The following is an 18,304-nucleotide window of genomic DNA, read 5'->3' as shown; positions in this document are numbered from 1 at the left end:
TCTGTCTCAAAAAGAAAAAACAAAAAGGAAAGGAAAAAAAAAAAGGTACCATCACTATTTATTGGGCTGTAAACCTGATGTCACACAATACGGCCTATGTGTATTTCTACATGCTCCCAATGTCTAGCACAGTCTCTTTTGATGAAGCACAGATTTTGAATTCTGGTTTTAATATTTGGTCATTAAGCAAACAAGCTAATATCTCTGAGTCTCTATTTCCTTATTTGAAAAATGCACATAAAATACTTTCTATTCCTCATTTTGGTGTCTTCAGAATTAAATGAGATAATACGTGTAACAGGGCCTAATATGTAGCAATAAATCCTAGCTGTTTATTGTTTTATAATTACAGAATGTGCTTAAAAAAACATATAGACCTTGAACTAACATGAGATAGTTTTCACACTCAGGTATGACCCAGCCTGAATTCTCTCAATCCTAAATTACTCTATCAGAGGCCTGAAAGAAACAGTAGGGACTTTCATAGCAGAAAGAAGTAAAAATCTAACTTCTCCTTTAACAGTTCTTAAACCTTGGCCAAGTTATTTAATCCTACCAAATTTCAGTAGAGACAGTATTACTTGCCTTTTGAGGCTACGTTGTGAAGATTAGATTATGAGAGAAAAGTTTATGAAAGCAGTCTCATACAATCATGTCATGTCATGTCATTTCATTTTTTTGAGACAGAGTCTCACTTTGCTGCCCAGGCAAGAGTGCAGTGGCATGACCTTTGCTCACTGCAACCTCCACCTCCTGGGTTCAAGTGATTCTCCTGCCTCAGCCTCCCAAGTAGCTGGGATTACAGGCATCCACCACCATGCCCGGCTAATTTTTGTATTTTAGCAGAGACAGGATTTCACCATGTTGGCCAGGCGGATCTTGAACTCCTAACCTCAAGTAATCCACCTGCCTCAGCCTCCCAAAGTGCTGGGAGATTACAGGCATGAGCCACTGCACCCAGGAAATTTTAGATACTTAATAAATGTTCAGTTGTTGCCATTATTATACCTACTTTACCTCACCCTATGAAAAAGACCCTGCCTCTAGTTTTAATGCAAAAATGTAGGTCATCTAACAGATGTAAACTCCAAAATGTTCAACCACTTACAACTTTCTTTATCTTTACTTTTACTTATCTTCCTGTAACACATACTGTAGTCTTTCTCACTTTTTTTTTTTTTTTTTTTAAAGATATCATCTCACAGGAGCTTGCTGTGTTGCCCAGGCTAGAGAACAGAGGCACAATCATAGCTCACTTGTAGCTTCAATCTCCCAGGCTCAAGCTATCCTCCCACCTCGGCCTCCTGAATAGCTGGGACCACAGGCATGTGCTGCCACGCCCAGATAATTTTTTTAATTTTTAGTAGAGATGAGGTCTTGCTATGTTGCTCAGGCCAACCTTGAACTCCTGAACTCAAGTGATCCTCCCATCTTGGTCTCCCAAAATCCTGCAATCACAGGCAGGAGTCACTGCACCTGGCCTCTTTCACATTTTGAATCAACAAATAAGTCTGTCTACAAAATTAAGTAAACTTCTTAGCACTGTATTCAAAATGTATCACAGCCTCTTTTTACTGTCTTACCTGCTACCATCAAAACAAATAACTACACTTCAGAGGGACACATCTTTGACATAAGCTGCAAATAATTTCCACAGATAAAACCCCTCCCTGCATCCCTGAACACAAGACCATAATTCCACATTATGGTTGATAAATAATACACATGAAACCCAATTATTGACCATGAGTGAGAGACAGCAGAAAAAAATATATTTTAAGAACTCTAAAGATAAAAAATTATAGGACTTTATATAACATAGGTTATGTGTAAAATTACAATATTAATGACATAAAAGGAAGATGCCAAAACATAAGCAAAGAACAAGTCACTATCAAAAAAACATTAAGCAAATCAGAAAAATAACCAAAGAAAATTTCTATAAATACAGCCACTGAATTCAATGAATGGGTTAGACTGGAGATTAGCTGTACTGAAGAAATAATTAGTGTCCCAGAAGAGGTCATTAGACACAGAAAAGAGAATAAGGTCCAAAATAGGTCCAAACCTAATAGGGGTCGCAGGATAAATAGTAAAAAGAAGTGAGATACAATGGTTTAAGAGATGGTAATAGCTGAGAATTTTTTACAATTTAAGAAACAAAAGATATAAATCTACACTTTAGGAAACACGATTAGTTCCAACCAGGATAAAAACAAATAAATCCCTACCAAGATACACTGTAACAAAACTTAGAATGCTAAAGAGGCAAATCAAGGGAAAAACTGAGACCTATAAAGGAAGGGTAATGAAATGTCTAGCAGATATTTCAACAGCAAAAATTCATAATGCTTAAAAAAGAAACTTCACCCTATAGTAGTATACTGAGCTAAACTATCACACAAGAAAAAAGTAAATTTACTTTAAGAAAGCGGGCCGGGCGCAGTGGCTCACACCTGTAATCCCAGCACCTTGGGAGGCTGAGGCAGGCAGATCACAAGGTCAGGAGATCGAAACCATCCTGGCTAACACGGTGAAACCCTGTCTCTACTAAAAATACAAAAAAAAAAAAAAAAAAAATTAGTCAGACGTGGTAGTGGGCACCTGTAGTCCCAGCTACTCAGGAGGCTGAGGCAGAAGAATTGCTTGAACCTGGGAGGCTGAAGTTGTAGTGAGCCAAGATCATTCCACTCCATCTCAAAAAAAAAAAAAAGAAAAAAAAGGAAAAAAAAAAAAGCCAGCCAAACTCTAAGTTCAACCCCAGAGCCTCCCAGGAGAGATGCAATGGGATTTACGCACTTTCTCACCTGGGGCAGAGCAGATGCAGCCACAAGCTAAGAATGATACAGCTAGAATAAATATCAAACTGGTGGAAGCTAAGTATTGGCTGGCTAGACAGTGTGGAGGCTCAGGAGGCAGCAGACTTAGAGCCTAAGTTCATAAACTCTTGCACACTTTTCTTCAGGTACTCCAACAGGTACACACAAAAAAGACTGGTGAGAGTCTTGAGAAAAAAACCTTCATGATACAGGACTCAGGAAGGGGAACAGCAGTCACTATGGGAAGGTGCTAAACTTTGCCTGTCTCCTCTAGGGAATATATGCTTTAATCTGTGTGGATCAGGGCCAACTATTGTCTTTGGGGCACTGGTGAAAGCCATTGCATCTTAGGGAAGGGCAGAACTGCGTTTTGTGCCTAGGACTACATCTAGGGGTAGGCAGGAGCACTAAAGACCAAATGCACCAGATCAAAGGACATAATGAAGCCTAAGACTGAATTTATTTATTTTTTACTTTATTTATTTATTTATTTTTTTCACGGAGTTTCACTCTTGTTGCCCAGGCTGGAGTGCAATGGTGTGACCTTGGCTCACTGCAACCTCTGCCTCCCAGATTCAAGTGATTCTCCTGGCTCAGCCTCCTAAGTAGCTGGGATTACAGGTGTACGCCACCACGTCTGGCTAATTTTTGTATTTTTAGTAGAGATGGGGTTTCACCATGCTGGCCTCGAACTCCTGACCTCAGGTGATCCACCCACCTCAGCCTCCCAAAGTGCTAGGGTTACAGGTGTGAGCCACCATGCCCGGCCATTTCTTTTTTTTTAATTTAGAAACAGGATCTTGCTTTGTGGTTTAGGCTGGAGTGGCTTAGGCTGGACTGCAGTGATGTTATAGTTCACTACAGCCTCAAACTCCTGGGCTCAAGCGATCCTCCCACCTCGGCCTCTCAAGTAGCTGGGACTACAGGCACATACTACCATGCCTGGCTGATTTTTAAAAATTTTTATATGAGACAAGGTCTCAATATGTTGCCCAGGCTGGTCTCAAGCTCCTGGCCTCAAGTGATCCTCCTGCCTGGGCCTCCCAAAGTCCTGGGGATTATAGGCATTAGCCACTGTGCCTGTCTAAGACTGAGACTTCATCAGAACAATAGAAAACACTGTTGCCCCTCCAACTCTTCTGTAATAAGTAACAAATGGAATACTGCTGAAGACAGACCCTTTTAAAGTGTTATGCAAAGGGAAGACCTAAAGACACAAAATCCCTCTGGCAAACCAGCTCCTACTCTAAAAATAAGGTATTGCTAAGGGAAAAATAAGGTATTGCTAAGGGAATTTGAAGCCTGTGGTGCACTGACGATAACCACAGAAACAACAAACCTCAAAGTAAGCCCATCTCTGGACTATATTAACTGCAATCTCCCACATTAAAGGCCTAGCAGAAGGAAAAATGTGCCCATTTCCAGGCAGAAAAACTATTTGACTTAGTCCACAGTCCTACACAAGCTATCCAGCCTTCAACCAAAAAAATTACAAAGCCGGGCTGGGCGCGGTGGCTCAAGCCTGTAATCCCAGCACTTTGGGAGGCCAAGACGGGCGGATCATGGGGTCAGGAGATCGAGACCATCCTGGCTAACACGGTGAAACCTCGTCTCTACTAAAAAATACAAAAAACTAGCCGGGCGAGGTGGCGGCGCCTGTAGTCCCAGCTACTCAGGAGGCTGAGGCAGGAGAATGGCCTAAACCCAGGAGGCGGAGCTTGCAGTGAGCTGAGATCCAGCCACTGCACTCCAGCCTGGGCGACAGAGCAAGACTCTGTCTCAAAAAAAAAAAAAAAAAAAAAATTACAAAGCATAGCAAAAGGCAAAGAAAAACAAAGCACTCCCAAGAGACAAAGCAATCAACAGAACCAGCATTACATATGACACAGATGTTAAAAATATCTGTGATGGTTAATACTGAGTGTCAACTTGATTGGATCGAAGGATACAAAGTATTGATCCCATGTGTATCTGTGAGGGTGTTGCCAAAAGAGATTAACATTTGAGTCAGTGGGATGGGAAAGGCAGATCCACCCTTAATCTGGTGGGCACAATCTAATCAGCTGCCAGCCAATATAAAGCAGGCAGAAAAATGTGAAAAGGAGAGACAGGTCCAGCCTCCCAGCCTACATCTTTGTCCCATGCTGGATGCTTCCTGCCCTCGACCATCAGACTTCAAGTTCTTCAGTTTTGGAACTCAGACTGGCTTTTCTTGCTCCCCATCTTGCAGATGGCCTATTGTGGGACCTTGCCATCGTGTAAGTTAATACTTAATAAATTCCTATATACATATATATGTATATGTATATATATGGGAGTTATATATATGTGCATTTATATATAACATACATATTATATATTATATAACATATTACATATGTTTTTATATATATATATATAAAATTCCTGTATATATCCTATTAGTTCTGTCCCTTTAGAGAACCCTGACTAATACAGATATTGGTACCAGGAGTGGTTCTAGAGGAACAGAATATTAAGGATGGAGTTATTTCATTGGTTTGGGGGTTTCTGGAGTTGGCTACTTAATGTGATAAGACCTAAAAATGCTAAGGACTCTACTTCTAATAGTATGAAGCACACTGATAGTTCTTGGCATGAACTGTTTAGAGTTATGCAAAGTAAGTGCATCTGACACTCCTGATTCACTATTTGTGAGAGGCAAGCAATTTAGTGACTCTATACATAATACCATTCACTATATGTGGAGAACCAAGGGATGTAATGAAGTTGGTTGGTTGCTCCTAAGTTCACTGGACAAAGTGATGAAAGAAAATGATTAACCCAGGGATTCTGTCTCTCAGCTTCAGAAGCAGATACTAAGCCTCAAATCTGCTAAGACTGCCTTGAATGAGAGTAGACAGTCACAAGCTCTTCATGAGAGTGGCTGACCTGCAACGAAAGATGCATGCACAGCCTTGTCAGGTGTCTACTGTTAAAGTGAAGGCATTGATTGGAAAACAATGGGACCCTAAAACTTGGAATGGGGATGTGTGGGAGGACCCTGATGAAGCTGGGGACACTGAGTTTGTAAACTCAGATGAACCTTTTTTATCAGAAGGAACAGCTTCCCCATCCCTAGTAGTGGTTAACAACCCCTTCCCAACCCATGCTGCCATCAGCCTTTCCACCTTGGTCTGAGGAAATGAACCCTGCACTGCCTGAGGCAACATTGATGCCCTCCCCTGAGGGAGTTGCCAGGCAAGATAATGTTGATTCTTCTCAGGAGTCACCCCCAACACCTGTTTGCTTCTAGACCTATAGCTAGGTTAAAGTCTCAGTGGGCCCCTAGAGGTGAGGTTGACAGTGTGACCCATGAGGTGTGCTACATTTGAAAAAAAAATGTTTGAGTTCTCTAATTTATATAAACAGAAATCTGGAAAACAGGCCATGGGAATGGATATTAAGGGTATGGGATAATGGTGAAAGGAACACAGAGTTGGATCAGGCTGAATTTATTGATTTGGCCCCACTAAGTAGGGACTCAGCATTTAATGTTGCAACTCTGGGGGTTAAAAAAGGTTCTAATAGTTTATTTTCTTGGCTGAAAGATGGATTAGAAGATGGCTCACGGTGAGTGAGCTGGAAACTCCTGATCTCCCTTGGGTTTTTTTTTTGAGACGGAGTCTCGCTCTGTCGCCCAGGCTGGAGTGCAGTGGCCGGATCTTGGTTCACTGCAAGCTCCACCTCCCGGGTTTACACCATTCTCCTGTCTCAGCCTCCTGAGTAGCTGGGACTACAGGCGCCCACCACCTCGCCCGGCTAGTTTTTTGTATTTTTTTAGTAGAGACGGTGTTTCACTGTGTTAGCCAGGATGGTCTCGATCTCCTGACCTCGTGATCCGCCCGTCTTGGCCTCCCAAAGTGCTGGGATTACAGGCTTGAGCCACCACGCCCGGCCTCTCCCTTGGTTTAATGTAAAGGATGGGATCCAAAGCTTTAGGGAGATTGGGATGGTGGAGTGCATTAGTCACTTTAGACCTACTCATCTCAGCTGGGAGGGTCCAGAAGACATACTCTTGACCAATGCCTTTTGAAATAGATTTGTGAGGGCAGCACCCGCATCTTTGAAGAGCCCTGTAATTGCTCTTCGCAGTATGTCAGATCTAACGGTGGGAACTGCAGTTACTCAACTACAAAATTTAAATACAAAGGGAATAATTGAATCCCAAGGTGGCAGCGGCCAAGTGACAGCACTTAACCATCAACGGCAAGGTGGACATAGCTACTGTAACGAACAGCAGCGGAAAAGGGGCAATCAAAATAGTCTGACTTGTTTAGAACTCTGGCATTGGCTAATTAATCATGGTGTTCCTAGAAGTGAAATTGATAGGAAGCCTGCAGAATTCCTACTTAATTTATACAAGCAGAAAACTTCTAGGTCGAATGGACAAAATACTAATTTGAATTACAAAAACAGAGATTCATGGCCCCTACAGGTGAGTCATAGCAGAGACCTCTAGGATTTTGGAGCGAGACCCTGCCATCTTCTGCAGACAACTACTGTCCTTTTGAGAGACAGCTGTTGGCCTGTTATTGGGCTTTGGTGGAAACTGAACCATGGTTCATCATAGTCACGAACCGACTATGGGTCATCAAGTCACCATGCGACCTGAACTGTATATCATGAACTGGGTACTTTCTGACCCATCTAGTCATAAAGTGGGCTGCGCACAGCAGCACTCCATCATCAAATGGAAGTGGTATACACGTGATTAGGCCTGAGAAGGTCCTGAAGGGACAAGTAAATTCCATGAGGAAGTAGCTCAAATGCCCATGGTCTCCACTCCTGCCACCCTGTCTTCTCTCCCCCAGCCTGCACTGATGGCCTCATGGGGAGTTCCCTACGATCAGCTGACAGAGGAAGAGAAGACCAGGGCCTGGTTCACAGATGTTTCTGCATGATATGCAGGAACCACCTGAAAGTGGACAGCCACAGCACTACAGCCCCTTTCTAGGACATCCCTGAAGGACAGCGGTGAAGGTAAATCTTCCCACTGGGCAGAACTTTGAGCAGTGCACCTGGCTATGCACTTTGCATGGAAGGATAACTGGCCAGATGTGCGAGTATACAATGATTCATGTAGCTGATGGTTTGGCTGGTTGCTCAGGGACTTGGAAGAAGCATGATTGGAAAATTGGTGACAAAGAAATCTGGGGAAGAGGTATGTGGATGGACTTCTCTGAGTGGCCAAAAACTGTGAAGACATTTGTATCCCATGTGAGTGCCCACCAACGGGTGACCTCAGCAGAGGAGGAGTTTAATAATTGAGTGGATAGGATGACCCCTTCTGAGGACACCCCTCAGTTTCTTTTCCCAGCCACCCACTGTCGCCCAATAAGCCCATGAACAAAGTGGCCATGGTGGCACGGATGGAGGTTATACATGCTCTCAGCAACATGGACTTCCACTCACCAAGGCTGACCTGGCTACAGCCACTGCTGAGTGCCCAACTTGCCAGCATCAGAGACCAACACTGAGCCCTTGATATGGCACCATTCCTTAGGGTGATCAGCTAGCTACCCGGTGGCAGGTTGATTATATTGGACCTCTTCCATCATGGAAAGGGCAGAGGTTTGTCCTCACCGGAACAGACACTTACTCCGGATATGGGTTTACCTATCCTGCACGTAATGCTTCTGCCGAGACTACCATCTGTTGACTCACAGAATGCCTTAACCACTATCATGGTATTCCACACAGCATTGCCTCTGACCAAGGCACTCACTTTATGGCCAAAGAAGTGTGGCAGTGGGCTCATGTTTATGGAATTAACTGATCTTACCATGTTCCCCATCATCCTGAAGCAGCTGGATGGATAGAATGGTGGAATGGCCTTTTGAAGTCACAATTACAATGTCAACTAGGTGACAACACTTTGCAGGGCTGGGCCAAAGGTCTCCAGAAGGCCGTGTATGCTCTGAATCAGCATCCAATATATGGTACTGTTTCTCCCATAGCCAGGATTCACGGGTCCAGGAATCAAGGGGTGGAAGTGGAAGTGGCACCAGTCACCATCACCCCTAGTGATCCACTAGCAAAATTTTTGCTTCCTATTCCCTCAACATTAATTCTGCTGGCCTACAGGTCTTCGTTCCAGAGTGCGGAACGCTACCATCAGAAGACACAACAACAACTCCATTAAACTGGAAGTTAAGATTGCCACCTGGACATTTTGGGCTCCTGCTACCTTTAAGTCAACAGGTTAAGAAAGGAGTTACAGTGTTGGCTGGGATGACTGACCCAGACAATCAAGATGAAATCAGCCTACTACTCCACAACAGAGGTAAGGAAGAGTATGCATGGAATACAGGAGATCCATCAGGGCATCTTAGTATTACCATGCCCTGTGATTCAGGTCAATGGGAAACTACAACATCCCAATCCAGGCAGGAATACAAATGGCCCAGACCCTCAGGAATGAAGGTTTGGGTCACTCCACCAGGAAAAAAAAAACAACCTGCTGAGGTGCTTGCTGAAAGCAAAGGGAATACAGAATGGGTAATAGTCATGAGTATTTCCTCTTCTTTTGTTAAAATCATGTTTATATATGTATATTTGTACTAAGAAAATATATTTTATCATGTGACACAAGATTTATTGACTTCATATCAGCATTTAAGTATTGTTAACTTTATGTAATAGTTTTTGAGTCGGGGATTGGTGCATTTCCGGTTGTACAAAGGATAGCTGTATTACGTTAGGTGTAATAATTACCGCATTATTGTCTTTATTTGAAGATTATGTATGATCTCAGGAGATGTGCATAGGTTCAAGTTGACAAGAGACGGACTTGTGATGGTTAATATTGAGTTAACATCCAAGATCAATACAAAGTATTGATCCTCGGTGTGTCTGTGAGGGTATTGCCAAAAGAGATTAACATTTGAGTCAGTGGGCTGGGGAAGGTAGATCCACCCTTATCTGATGGGCACAATCTAATCAGCTGCCAGCGGATATAAAGCAGGCAGAAAAATGTGAAAAGGAGAGACTGGCCCAGCCTATATATTTCCCCCATGCTGGATGCTTCCTGTCCTCGAACACTGGACTTCAAGCTCTTCAGTTTTGGGATTTGGACTGGCTCTCCTTGCTCTTCAGCTTATAGACAGCCTATTGTGGGACCTTGTGATCGTGTAAGTTAATACTTTAAATAAACTCCCCTTTATATATATATATCCTATTAGTTCTGTCCCTTTAGAGAACCCTGACTAATACAATAGCTGACAGAGAATTTAAAATAACTGTGATTACTATACTAAAGGCTCTAAGGTAAAGGTGAAAATCATGTAAGATTAGACAGGTAATATCAGCAGAAAAATGAAAACTGTGAGTCAAAAAGAAAAGCTAGAGATAAGCTGGGCACAGTGGTTCGTGGCTGTAATCCTAGCACTTTGGGGAGGCTGAAGTGGGAGGATCACTGGGCTCAGGAGTTCGAGACCAGCCTGGGCAACACAGTGAGACCCTTTCTCTTTGAAAAAAAAAATTTTTTTTTAAAGAAAAGCTAGAAATGAAAAATGGTAACAGATGTAAAGAATGCCTTCAGTGGCTCATCAAACAACTCCAGAAAGCAATGGAAAGAATGAGTGAACTTAATAACTTGTCAGCAAAAATGTTTTAGTCAATGGAAACTGAAAACAGAAAGAGAAAAATAATAGGGACAAAAAGAACAGAGCAACAAAGAGTTGTCAGACAACCTTGAACAATCTAACATATATATAATTGAAACCCCTGAAGAAGACAGCGTGAGAAGAAATACTTGAAGAAATAACAACCAAGGGCCGGGCATGGTGGCTCACGCCTGTAATCCCAGAACTTTGGGAGGCCGAGACCGGCGGATCACCTAAGGTCAGGAGTTTGAGACCAGTCTGACCAACAGGGAGAAACCCCGTCTGTACTAAAAATACAAAATTAGCCAGGCTTGGTGTCACATGCCTGTAATCCCAGTTACTTGGGAGGCTGAGGCAGGAGAATGGCTTGAACCCAGGGGGCAGCGGTTGTAGTGAGCCGAGATCACACCATTGCACTCTAGCCTGGGCAACAGGAGTGAAACTTCATCTTAAAAAAAAAAAAAAGAAATAACAACCAAGAATTTTCCAAAATTTATGGCATACACAAATCTATAAATCAAAGAAACTCAGAGGAAAAAAAAAAAAAGAACAGATCTAGGTATATCATATTCAACCTCCTATAAAGAGAAAACCTTGAAAGCAACCAGAGGAAAAAAATACGTTACATGTTGAGGAACAAAAATAAGAATTACAACACAGTGCTGGCTGGCATGGTTTCTGACAAGGAGATAGTAGAGTGATTTAAAGTTTTATAAGAAAAAAACTGTCAAGGCAGAATTCAATATCCTGCAAATATATCTTTTAAAATTGAAGAAATAAACATTTTCTCAAACAAAAACCAGCACTAAAGAAAATGATTAAAGAAGTTCTTACAGCAGAAAAATAAGATACCAGACAGAAACATGGATCTGCACAGAGTGCTGAAACAGAGTATCTTGAAGGAAAAACACATTTCATTAAAAGTTTTTCAATTTCTATGAAAGATAACTTTAATGCAAAATTAGTAGTATATATGTTTGGACAATATGTAAAATGTATGACAATTTCACAAAAGAGGTAGAAAGATTTGAAAATACACTGTTGAAAGAGCCTTAGATTACACATGAAGTGTAATATTTATTCATTTATTATTTATAATTTATTATTTGAAGGTACACTCTATTTATTGTAAAACCTAGAACAACCACTAAAAAAACTCTTGAAAGATGTATAAATAAATAAGTCAAATGTGAAGATAAAAATGGAATCAAAATAAATATCTAATAAATCCAAGAGAAGGTAGAAAAAAAATAAACAAAGAACAGACAGAATAAACAAAATAGCTAGCAAGGTGACAGATATCCAGCCAAATAAAATCACAAAACTGAGGCCAAACATGATGGTAAAAGAAACTATGAGACTAAATGGTTTTTAGTTTTTAGTTTTTTTGTTTTTCTTTGAGGTGGAGTCTTGCTCTGTCTCCCAGACTGGAGTACAGTGGCGTGATCCTGGCTCACTGCTGCAACCTCCACCTACTGGGTTCAACCGATTCTCCTGCCTCAGCCTCCCGAATAGCTGGGACTACAGGCATGTGCCACCACGCCCGGCTAATTTTTTTGTATTTTTAGTAGAGATGGGGTTTCACCATGTTGGCCAGGCTGGTCTCAAACTCCTGACCTCAGGTGATCCACCTGCCTTGGCCTCCCAAAATGTTGGGATTACATGCTTGAGCTACTGCAACCAGCCAGTTTTTATAGCTTTATTGAGATACAGTTCACATACTATAAAATTGACCTCCCTCAAGTGTACATATATTCAGTGGTTTTTAGCCTATTGAGAGTTGAACAATCATTTATCAGACTGTATTTTTAAAAGTAACCATCTATATGCTGTTTATCAGGGATAAAAACACATACAAACAAATTAAGATGGGAAAAAATACAGTACAATTTATCTTAAGAAATCTAAATCTAGGCAGGGCGCGGCGGCTCACACCTGTAATCCCAGCACTTTGGGAGGCGGAGGTGGGCGGATCACAAGGTCAGGAGTTCAAGACTAGCCTGGCCAGCATGGTGAAACCCCATCTCTACTAAAAACACAAAAATTAGTCGGGCACAGTGGTAGCCGCCTGTAATCCCAATTACTCAGGAGGCTGAGGCAGAATAGCCTGAACCCAGGAGGCAGAGGTTGCAGTGAGCCGAGATCTGGCCACTACACTCCAGCCTGGGAGACAGAGCAAGACTCCATCTTAACAACAACAAAAAAAAACACAAAAAACTAAATCTAAAATATTAAAAACCTGAATCGAGCAATGGGAATGTGTTGTATCTCTGTGTATGTGATCTCCATCACAAATATGTTTTTAGTATTTTGATAACTGTACCTCAATAAAAGTGGCTTGCTTTGCAATCCTTTGCATTTGGATTTATGCATTAAAAAATATTATTTTAAGAAGGGGTCTACAGGTTCCAGACTGCCAACAGTGTTGATGGCAGAGACAAACACAAAAATGATAAGAACCTTTGTATTTAAGAAACTCTTGAAGATATACACAAGAAAACCTAAGCAAGAATGTTCAGAGTAGCACTGTTCGCAAGAGCAAAAAGGAGAGTGGATCAATAAATTGAGGTATAGTCACTGACAGACTTTTCTAAAAGTCCTTAAAATGACAGAACTGGAGTTACATGTATAAACATGGACAAATTTCTTAATCTAAATGGTGGATACATGAGTGTTTGATATAATACTCTTTAGATTACTATACACCACCACCATTACACCATACGGATTTTTTTTTTTTTTTTTCATTTATCAAGGTGAAAATTTCATGGATCATCACCAGTCCAAATACTGGCTGGCATTTAGGAACCAGTGCTTCATACCATCCTGCTTCCAGCAAAATCCATCCAAAATCACACTTATTAGTCAGCGACAGTATTAGGCACAACACAAATTCCTTAGGAAACCTTTCTCCAAACCACCTAGTTGAAATTAATTTTCCCCTCCTAGTCTCCATATAATTCCTGTCTAACTCTCTACTTACCAAATTTCTGAGTTATATTAAATACTGTCTGTGCATACCTGATTTCCCAAGTGTAAGTCCTTTAACGGCTGAGGCAGTGCTTTGTGTTTCACAAGTTCTCAAAACCATGTCTGTTGGATTTGATTTATTCACCTCTACCCACTGTGAAATAAATCCTCAACAATGGCTTAAAAGCTGTGTTTTCATCTTTAGTATCTATACTAAAATAAAATCTGATTACAAAAATAAAAACTTCCCATTGTAAAACTTAAGATTTCTACTATTCATAATCTCAAGTGTACCTCTTCCTATTTTAATTATACCGAATAAAATAATGCATGGGAAGTATTTTATATAGAATAATACAAGAAAAATATAAGAAAATAACTTTGAACAATGTAAAACAAGATATATTTATTTTGAAGAAATTACATATTCATGTTATCATGTTTGAGATTATGATCATTTTGCACACTGGAATACAGAATGATGTATGAGTTAACTATGCCCCCTACTGACTGAATAAATACTTTAAAAACATTCACACAGTGTAAGAATATGGTCCAAACAAATGTACCACATGAAAACCAAATGTGCCTTTACCATGCAAATGGGTTTCATAAAAAGACCTTGGCAGATCTTAAATATATTTAAGATAGAATTTATTGGAGAGAAGAGAGACCTGAGAAGAAAGAAGGGCAATTTTAGAATTTACTGCCCAGGGTCACCACATTAAACAACTTTAGGAAGCATCATTCACATTATAGTATACATCAGTGGTTCCCAACTGGGGCAATTTTGCCCCCCAGGGGACATCTGGCAATGTGTGCGGAAACATTTTTGGTCATCACAACCTGGGATAGGAGAGACATTACTGGTAACTACTGGGGAGAGGCCAGGGATGCTGCTAAACATCTACAACGCACGGACCAGCTCCGTAAAACAAAGTATCTTCTAGCCAAAAATGTTAAAAGTGTTGAGGTTGAAAAATTTTGCTCTACATAGTGTTCCTTCTCAAGTCGTGCAGCAGGGCAATGCTATGAGTTTTACCCAATAAAGTCAAATAAAATTTGACTGGCTTGAACTTTGTTGAATGGGTCAAAGAAGGATTAAACCTCTGAAATCCAATATAAAAATTTTTTGCCATCTTCATTTGGGCTAGAAAACTGCAGTCTATACAGTTTCATATCTTCACCTTTTATCTCTCTTCTAGATGATACAATCTGTGCACAAACCCTTGATCAGCTAATGATACTTTTTAAAGATACTGGGCTTTCCCATCATACCTGTGTTTCCATTTCCATCATCTTTTGTTTTATTTCTCTTATTTCTGCCTGTGTTTCAGCTTCTCTAAGTCGAATGGTCATCAGTTCATCTTGTAACTCATTCATAGCATTTTTCTTCGGTGGGTCTTTCCATCTCCCAGTAGTACGAGCTAAGTGGCGCTAAAGCATAAAAAATTATATTGCAGCAAGTACTCTCAGTATCAGAATCAGAGCTAATATTACTGAGCACTTGTTTCAGGCCTGTGCTATATAAAACACTTTCCACACATTATTTTATTTAATCCCTAGAAAATCCTATTAATCAGGCACTATTATCATCTGAATAAAAGGGTTTCATAAAAAGACCTTTGCAGATCTTAAGCATATTTAAGATAGAATTTATTGGCCAGGCACGGTGGCTCACACCTGTAATTCCAGCACTTTGGGAGGCCGAGGCAGGCAGATCCCTGAGGTCGGGGGTTCGAGACCAGCCTGGCCAACATGATGAAACCTCGTCTGTACTTTAAAAAAAAAAAAAGAAATAATTTATTGGAGAAAAGAGACCCGAGAAGAAAGAAGGGCACTTTTAGAATTCACTGCCCAGGGTCACCACATTAAACAATTTTAGAAAGCATCATTCACATTATTGCCATTATTGTTTCCCAACTGGGGCAATTTTGTCCCTCCAGGGAACATTTGGCAATGTATGTAGTAACATTTTTGGTTTTTCACAGGTAAGAAAATAAACACTGTGATTAAATAACTTCAGGAGTATCACACAGCCAGTGCAGATCTGGGACACAAACTCAAATATAGTTCAAATTTTTTTCTCTATATACTGCAGATTAATTCTTGAAAAGAATACAATTTTCACTGTAATTTTTTTAATGAGAGATTTTTCATATTATCTTCAATGAAATCCCAATAAATTAGAAAAAAAAATGGGGCCATCCTTAAGGAAGGAATGTTAGAAGTTAAGGGCAGTGTTTCTCAAAATATCTGTGACAAAATACAAATTTTGTCTTTTTTGTTTTAAAATTTCAAGTTTATTGCAATCTGATACTTTGTAAAAACACATTTTAAAAAAACGGCATGACAATGTCAAGGCCTAATTTTGGTCCTTATATAGAATATGTATTTTGTTCCTTGTCAACATTTCCCTCATACATGAATAAATTTGTGGTCATATACCAGATAAATGTCATTTATTTGGTGAGGTAACTAAGTTACTAATTTATACACTAAATTTATAATGTTGTCACTCTTCTGGTGTTTCACACTAACCAACAATGGACTTAATATCAACATAAGATAAAATATGTACGATATAGAATACTTTTACAGTTTTTCAGAAAAAGTTATACAAGGCACAATGGTACAATGACAAAAATATGATCCGATATCTACTGTATCTTTTATTTTATTATAAGAATTAAAGAGAGAGAAACAGCCTAAGAGCACTTTCAGTTTATAAATACTCTCAATTTTGACATTAAACAGGGTCTCTCTCACTTTAAACGCATCTCCTACTGTAGGTCATCAGGTACTTCAAACTCTTACATATTGGAAATTTGGGTTTTATTCTCTTTTTAAAAAGCACAAAAAATATATTAAAATACCTGCCAGTGTTCCTCTAAATCCTTGACTTGCTGTCTAAGTTCTTTCAAACCCATAATGGCTTCTGCTTCTCTCAGTTTCACAGCAATGAGTTCTTCCTGAAGCCTTGCGATATTATTCTCATCAGGAAGGGAGTTATTCCTCTAAAGAAGAAGAAAATTTAATTTGGGACTTTTAAAATTAAGGAATAAAATACAGCATGCATAACAGCTATTTTGTTCCACACTTAAATGTATTTAATTTTATGCAGCTGTACTGAAATATAATTCACAAACTATGAAACTCAACCTTTTAAAATACACAAGAGCTAGTGGTTTTCAAAGTATTTACAGGGTTGTTTAAACATCACCATGTTCTAATTTCAGAATATTTTGATCATGCAAAAAAGAAAACCTATACTCATCACCAGTCATTCTACATTCCCCATTTCCCCAGCCCCTGGCAACCACCAATCTACTTTTTGTTTCCATGAATTTGCCTACCTGGACATTTCTTGTAAGCAAAATCGTATGTATTTATAGCTTTTTGTGACAACCTTACATCACTTAGAACAACGTTTTCAAGGTTCAATCTTTTTTTTATGCCAAATGATATTCCACTGTATAGATATACCACATTTAATCTATTTATTCATCAGTTAATACAAATTTGGGTTGTTTCCACTTTTTGACTATTATAATGTTGCTATGAACATTGGTGCAAAAGTTTGTGTGTAGACTTAGGTTTTCAATGTTCTTAAGATATACTTAGGAGTAGAACTGTTGGCTCAGATGGTAATTTTTCTATGTTTAACTTTAGGAAACTGTCAAACGTTTCCAAAGCAGCTGTACAGATTTTCATTTCCACTAGCAATGTATGAGGGGAACTGTACTTAATTTTGAGAACACAGAAATCTAACTCTGATTTGTTAATAAAATATTAATCAAAGTTATGGAGCAACAGGATTAAAAATTTTTTCAGTATGGCAATAAACTTACTAACCTCTGATCAGGACTCCAGATAAAGCATGAACATCATTTACTTTTTAAATATTTATAGAAAACAGTAGTCCAAAATCTGTTTTTGTTGTATTTCCTCAGTATGTTATTTCTGAGAGAGGCATCAAATCTCTGTGTATTAGTCACTATTTACATCAACAGTCAAGAAATTAATACAAATTAAACAATTTAGGCCGGGCGCGGTGGCTCAAGCCTGTAATCCCAGCACTTTGGGAGGCCGAGACAGGCGGATCACGAGGTCAAGAGATCGAGACCATCCTGGTTAACACGGTGAAACCCCGTCTCTACTAAAAAATACAAAAAACTAGCCAGGCGAAGTGGCGGGCGCCTGTAGTCCCAGCTACTCGGGAGGCTGAGGCAGGAGAATGGTGTGAACCCGGGAGGCGGAGCTTGCAGCGAGCTGAGATCCGGCCACTGCACTCCAGCCTGGGCGACAGAGCTACACTCCGCCTCAAAAAAAAAAAAAAAAAAAAAAAAAAAACAAATTAAACAATTTAACAATTGATTCAAATGAAATGAAATGACTGAAATTAAACAACTTGATTCATGGATACAAGACTTATTTATTTATTTATATTTTTCCATAAGTTATCAGGGTTCAGGTAGTATCTGGTTACATAAGTTTTTTAGTAGTGACTTGTGAGATTTGGGTCCACCCATCACCCAAGCAGTATACACTGCACCTTATTTGTAGTCTTTTATCCCTCACTCCCCTCCCACTCTTCCCCTCAAGTCCCCAAAGTCCACTGAATTATTCTTATGCCTTTGAGTCCTCATAGCTTAGCTCCCACATATCAGTGAGAACATACGATGTTTGGTTTTCCATTCTTGAGTTACTTCACTTAGAATAATAGTCTCCAATTTCATCCAGGACAGTGCAAATGCTGTTAATTCATTCCTTTTTATGGCTGAGTAGTATTCCATCTCATATATATCACAGTTTCTTTATCCACTTGTTGACCAATGGGTATTTGCATTGGTTCCACGATTTTGCAATTGTGATCTGTGCTGCTATAAA

The 18,304-nt window shown here is 39.8% G+C and overlaps 1 protein-coding gene across 6 annotated transcripts in view; it reads right to left on the bottom strand.

Moving 5' to 3' along the window:
- EVI5 (ecotropic viral integration site 5) overlaps positions 1-18,304 on the bottom strand; it is a 272,724-nt gene that overhangs the window by 88,672 nt on the left and 165,748 nt on the right. For all 6 annotated transcript variants that reach the window (XM_073008577.1, XM_073008575.1, XM_007977947.3 and 3 more), the window contains 2 exons: positions 16,291-16,431; positions 14,693-14,851 (listed from right to left, as the gene is read on the bottom strand). In XM_073008577.1, coding sequence (XP_072864678.1) covers positions 14,693-14,851; positions 16,291-16,431 — 300 coding nt within the window. The remainder of the gene's footprint in view (positions 1-14,692; positions 14,852-16,290; positions 16,432-18,304) is intronic.

The sequence above is a fragment of the Chlorocebus sabaeus genome, chromosome 20, assembly GCF_047675955.1.
Source record: "Chlorocebus sabaeus isolate Y175 chromosome 20, mChlSab1.0.hap1, whole genome shotgun sequence".
Lineage (NCBI taxonomy): Eukaryota > Metazoa > Chordata > Mammalia > Primates > Cercopithecidae > Chlorocebus > Chlorocebus sabaeus.
This window is presented reverse-complemented; position numbering and strand designations above follow the sequence as displayed.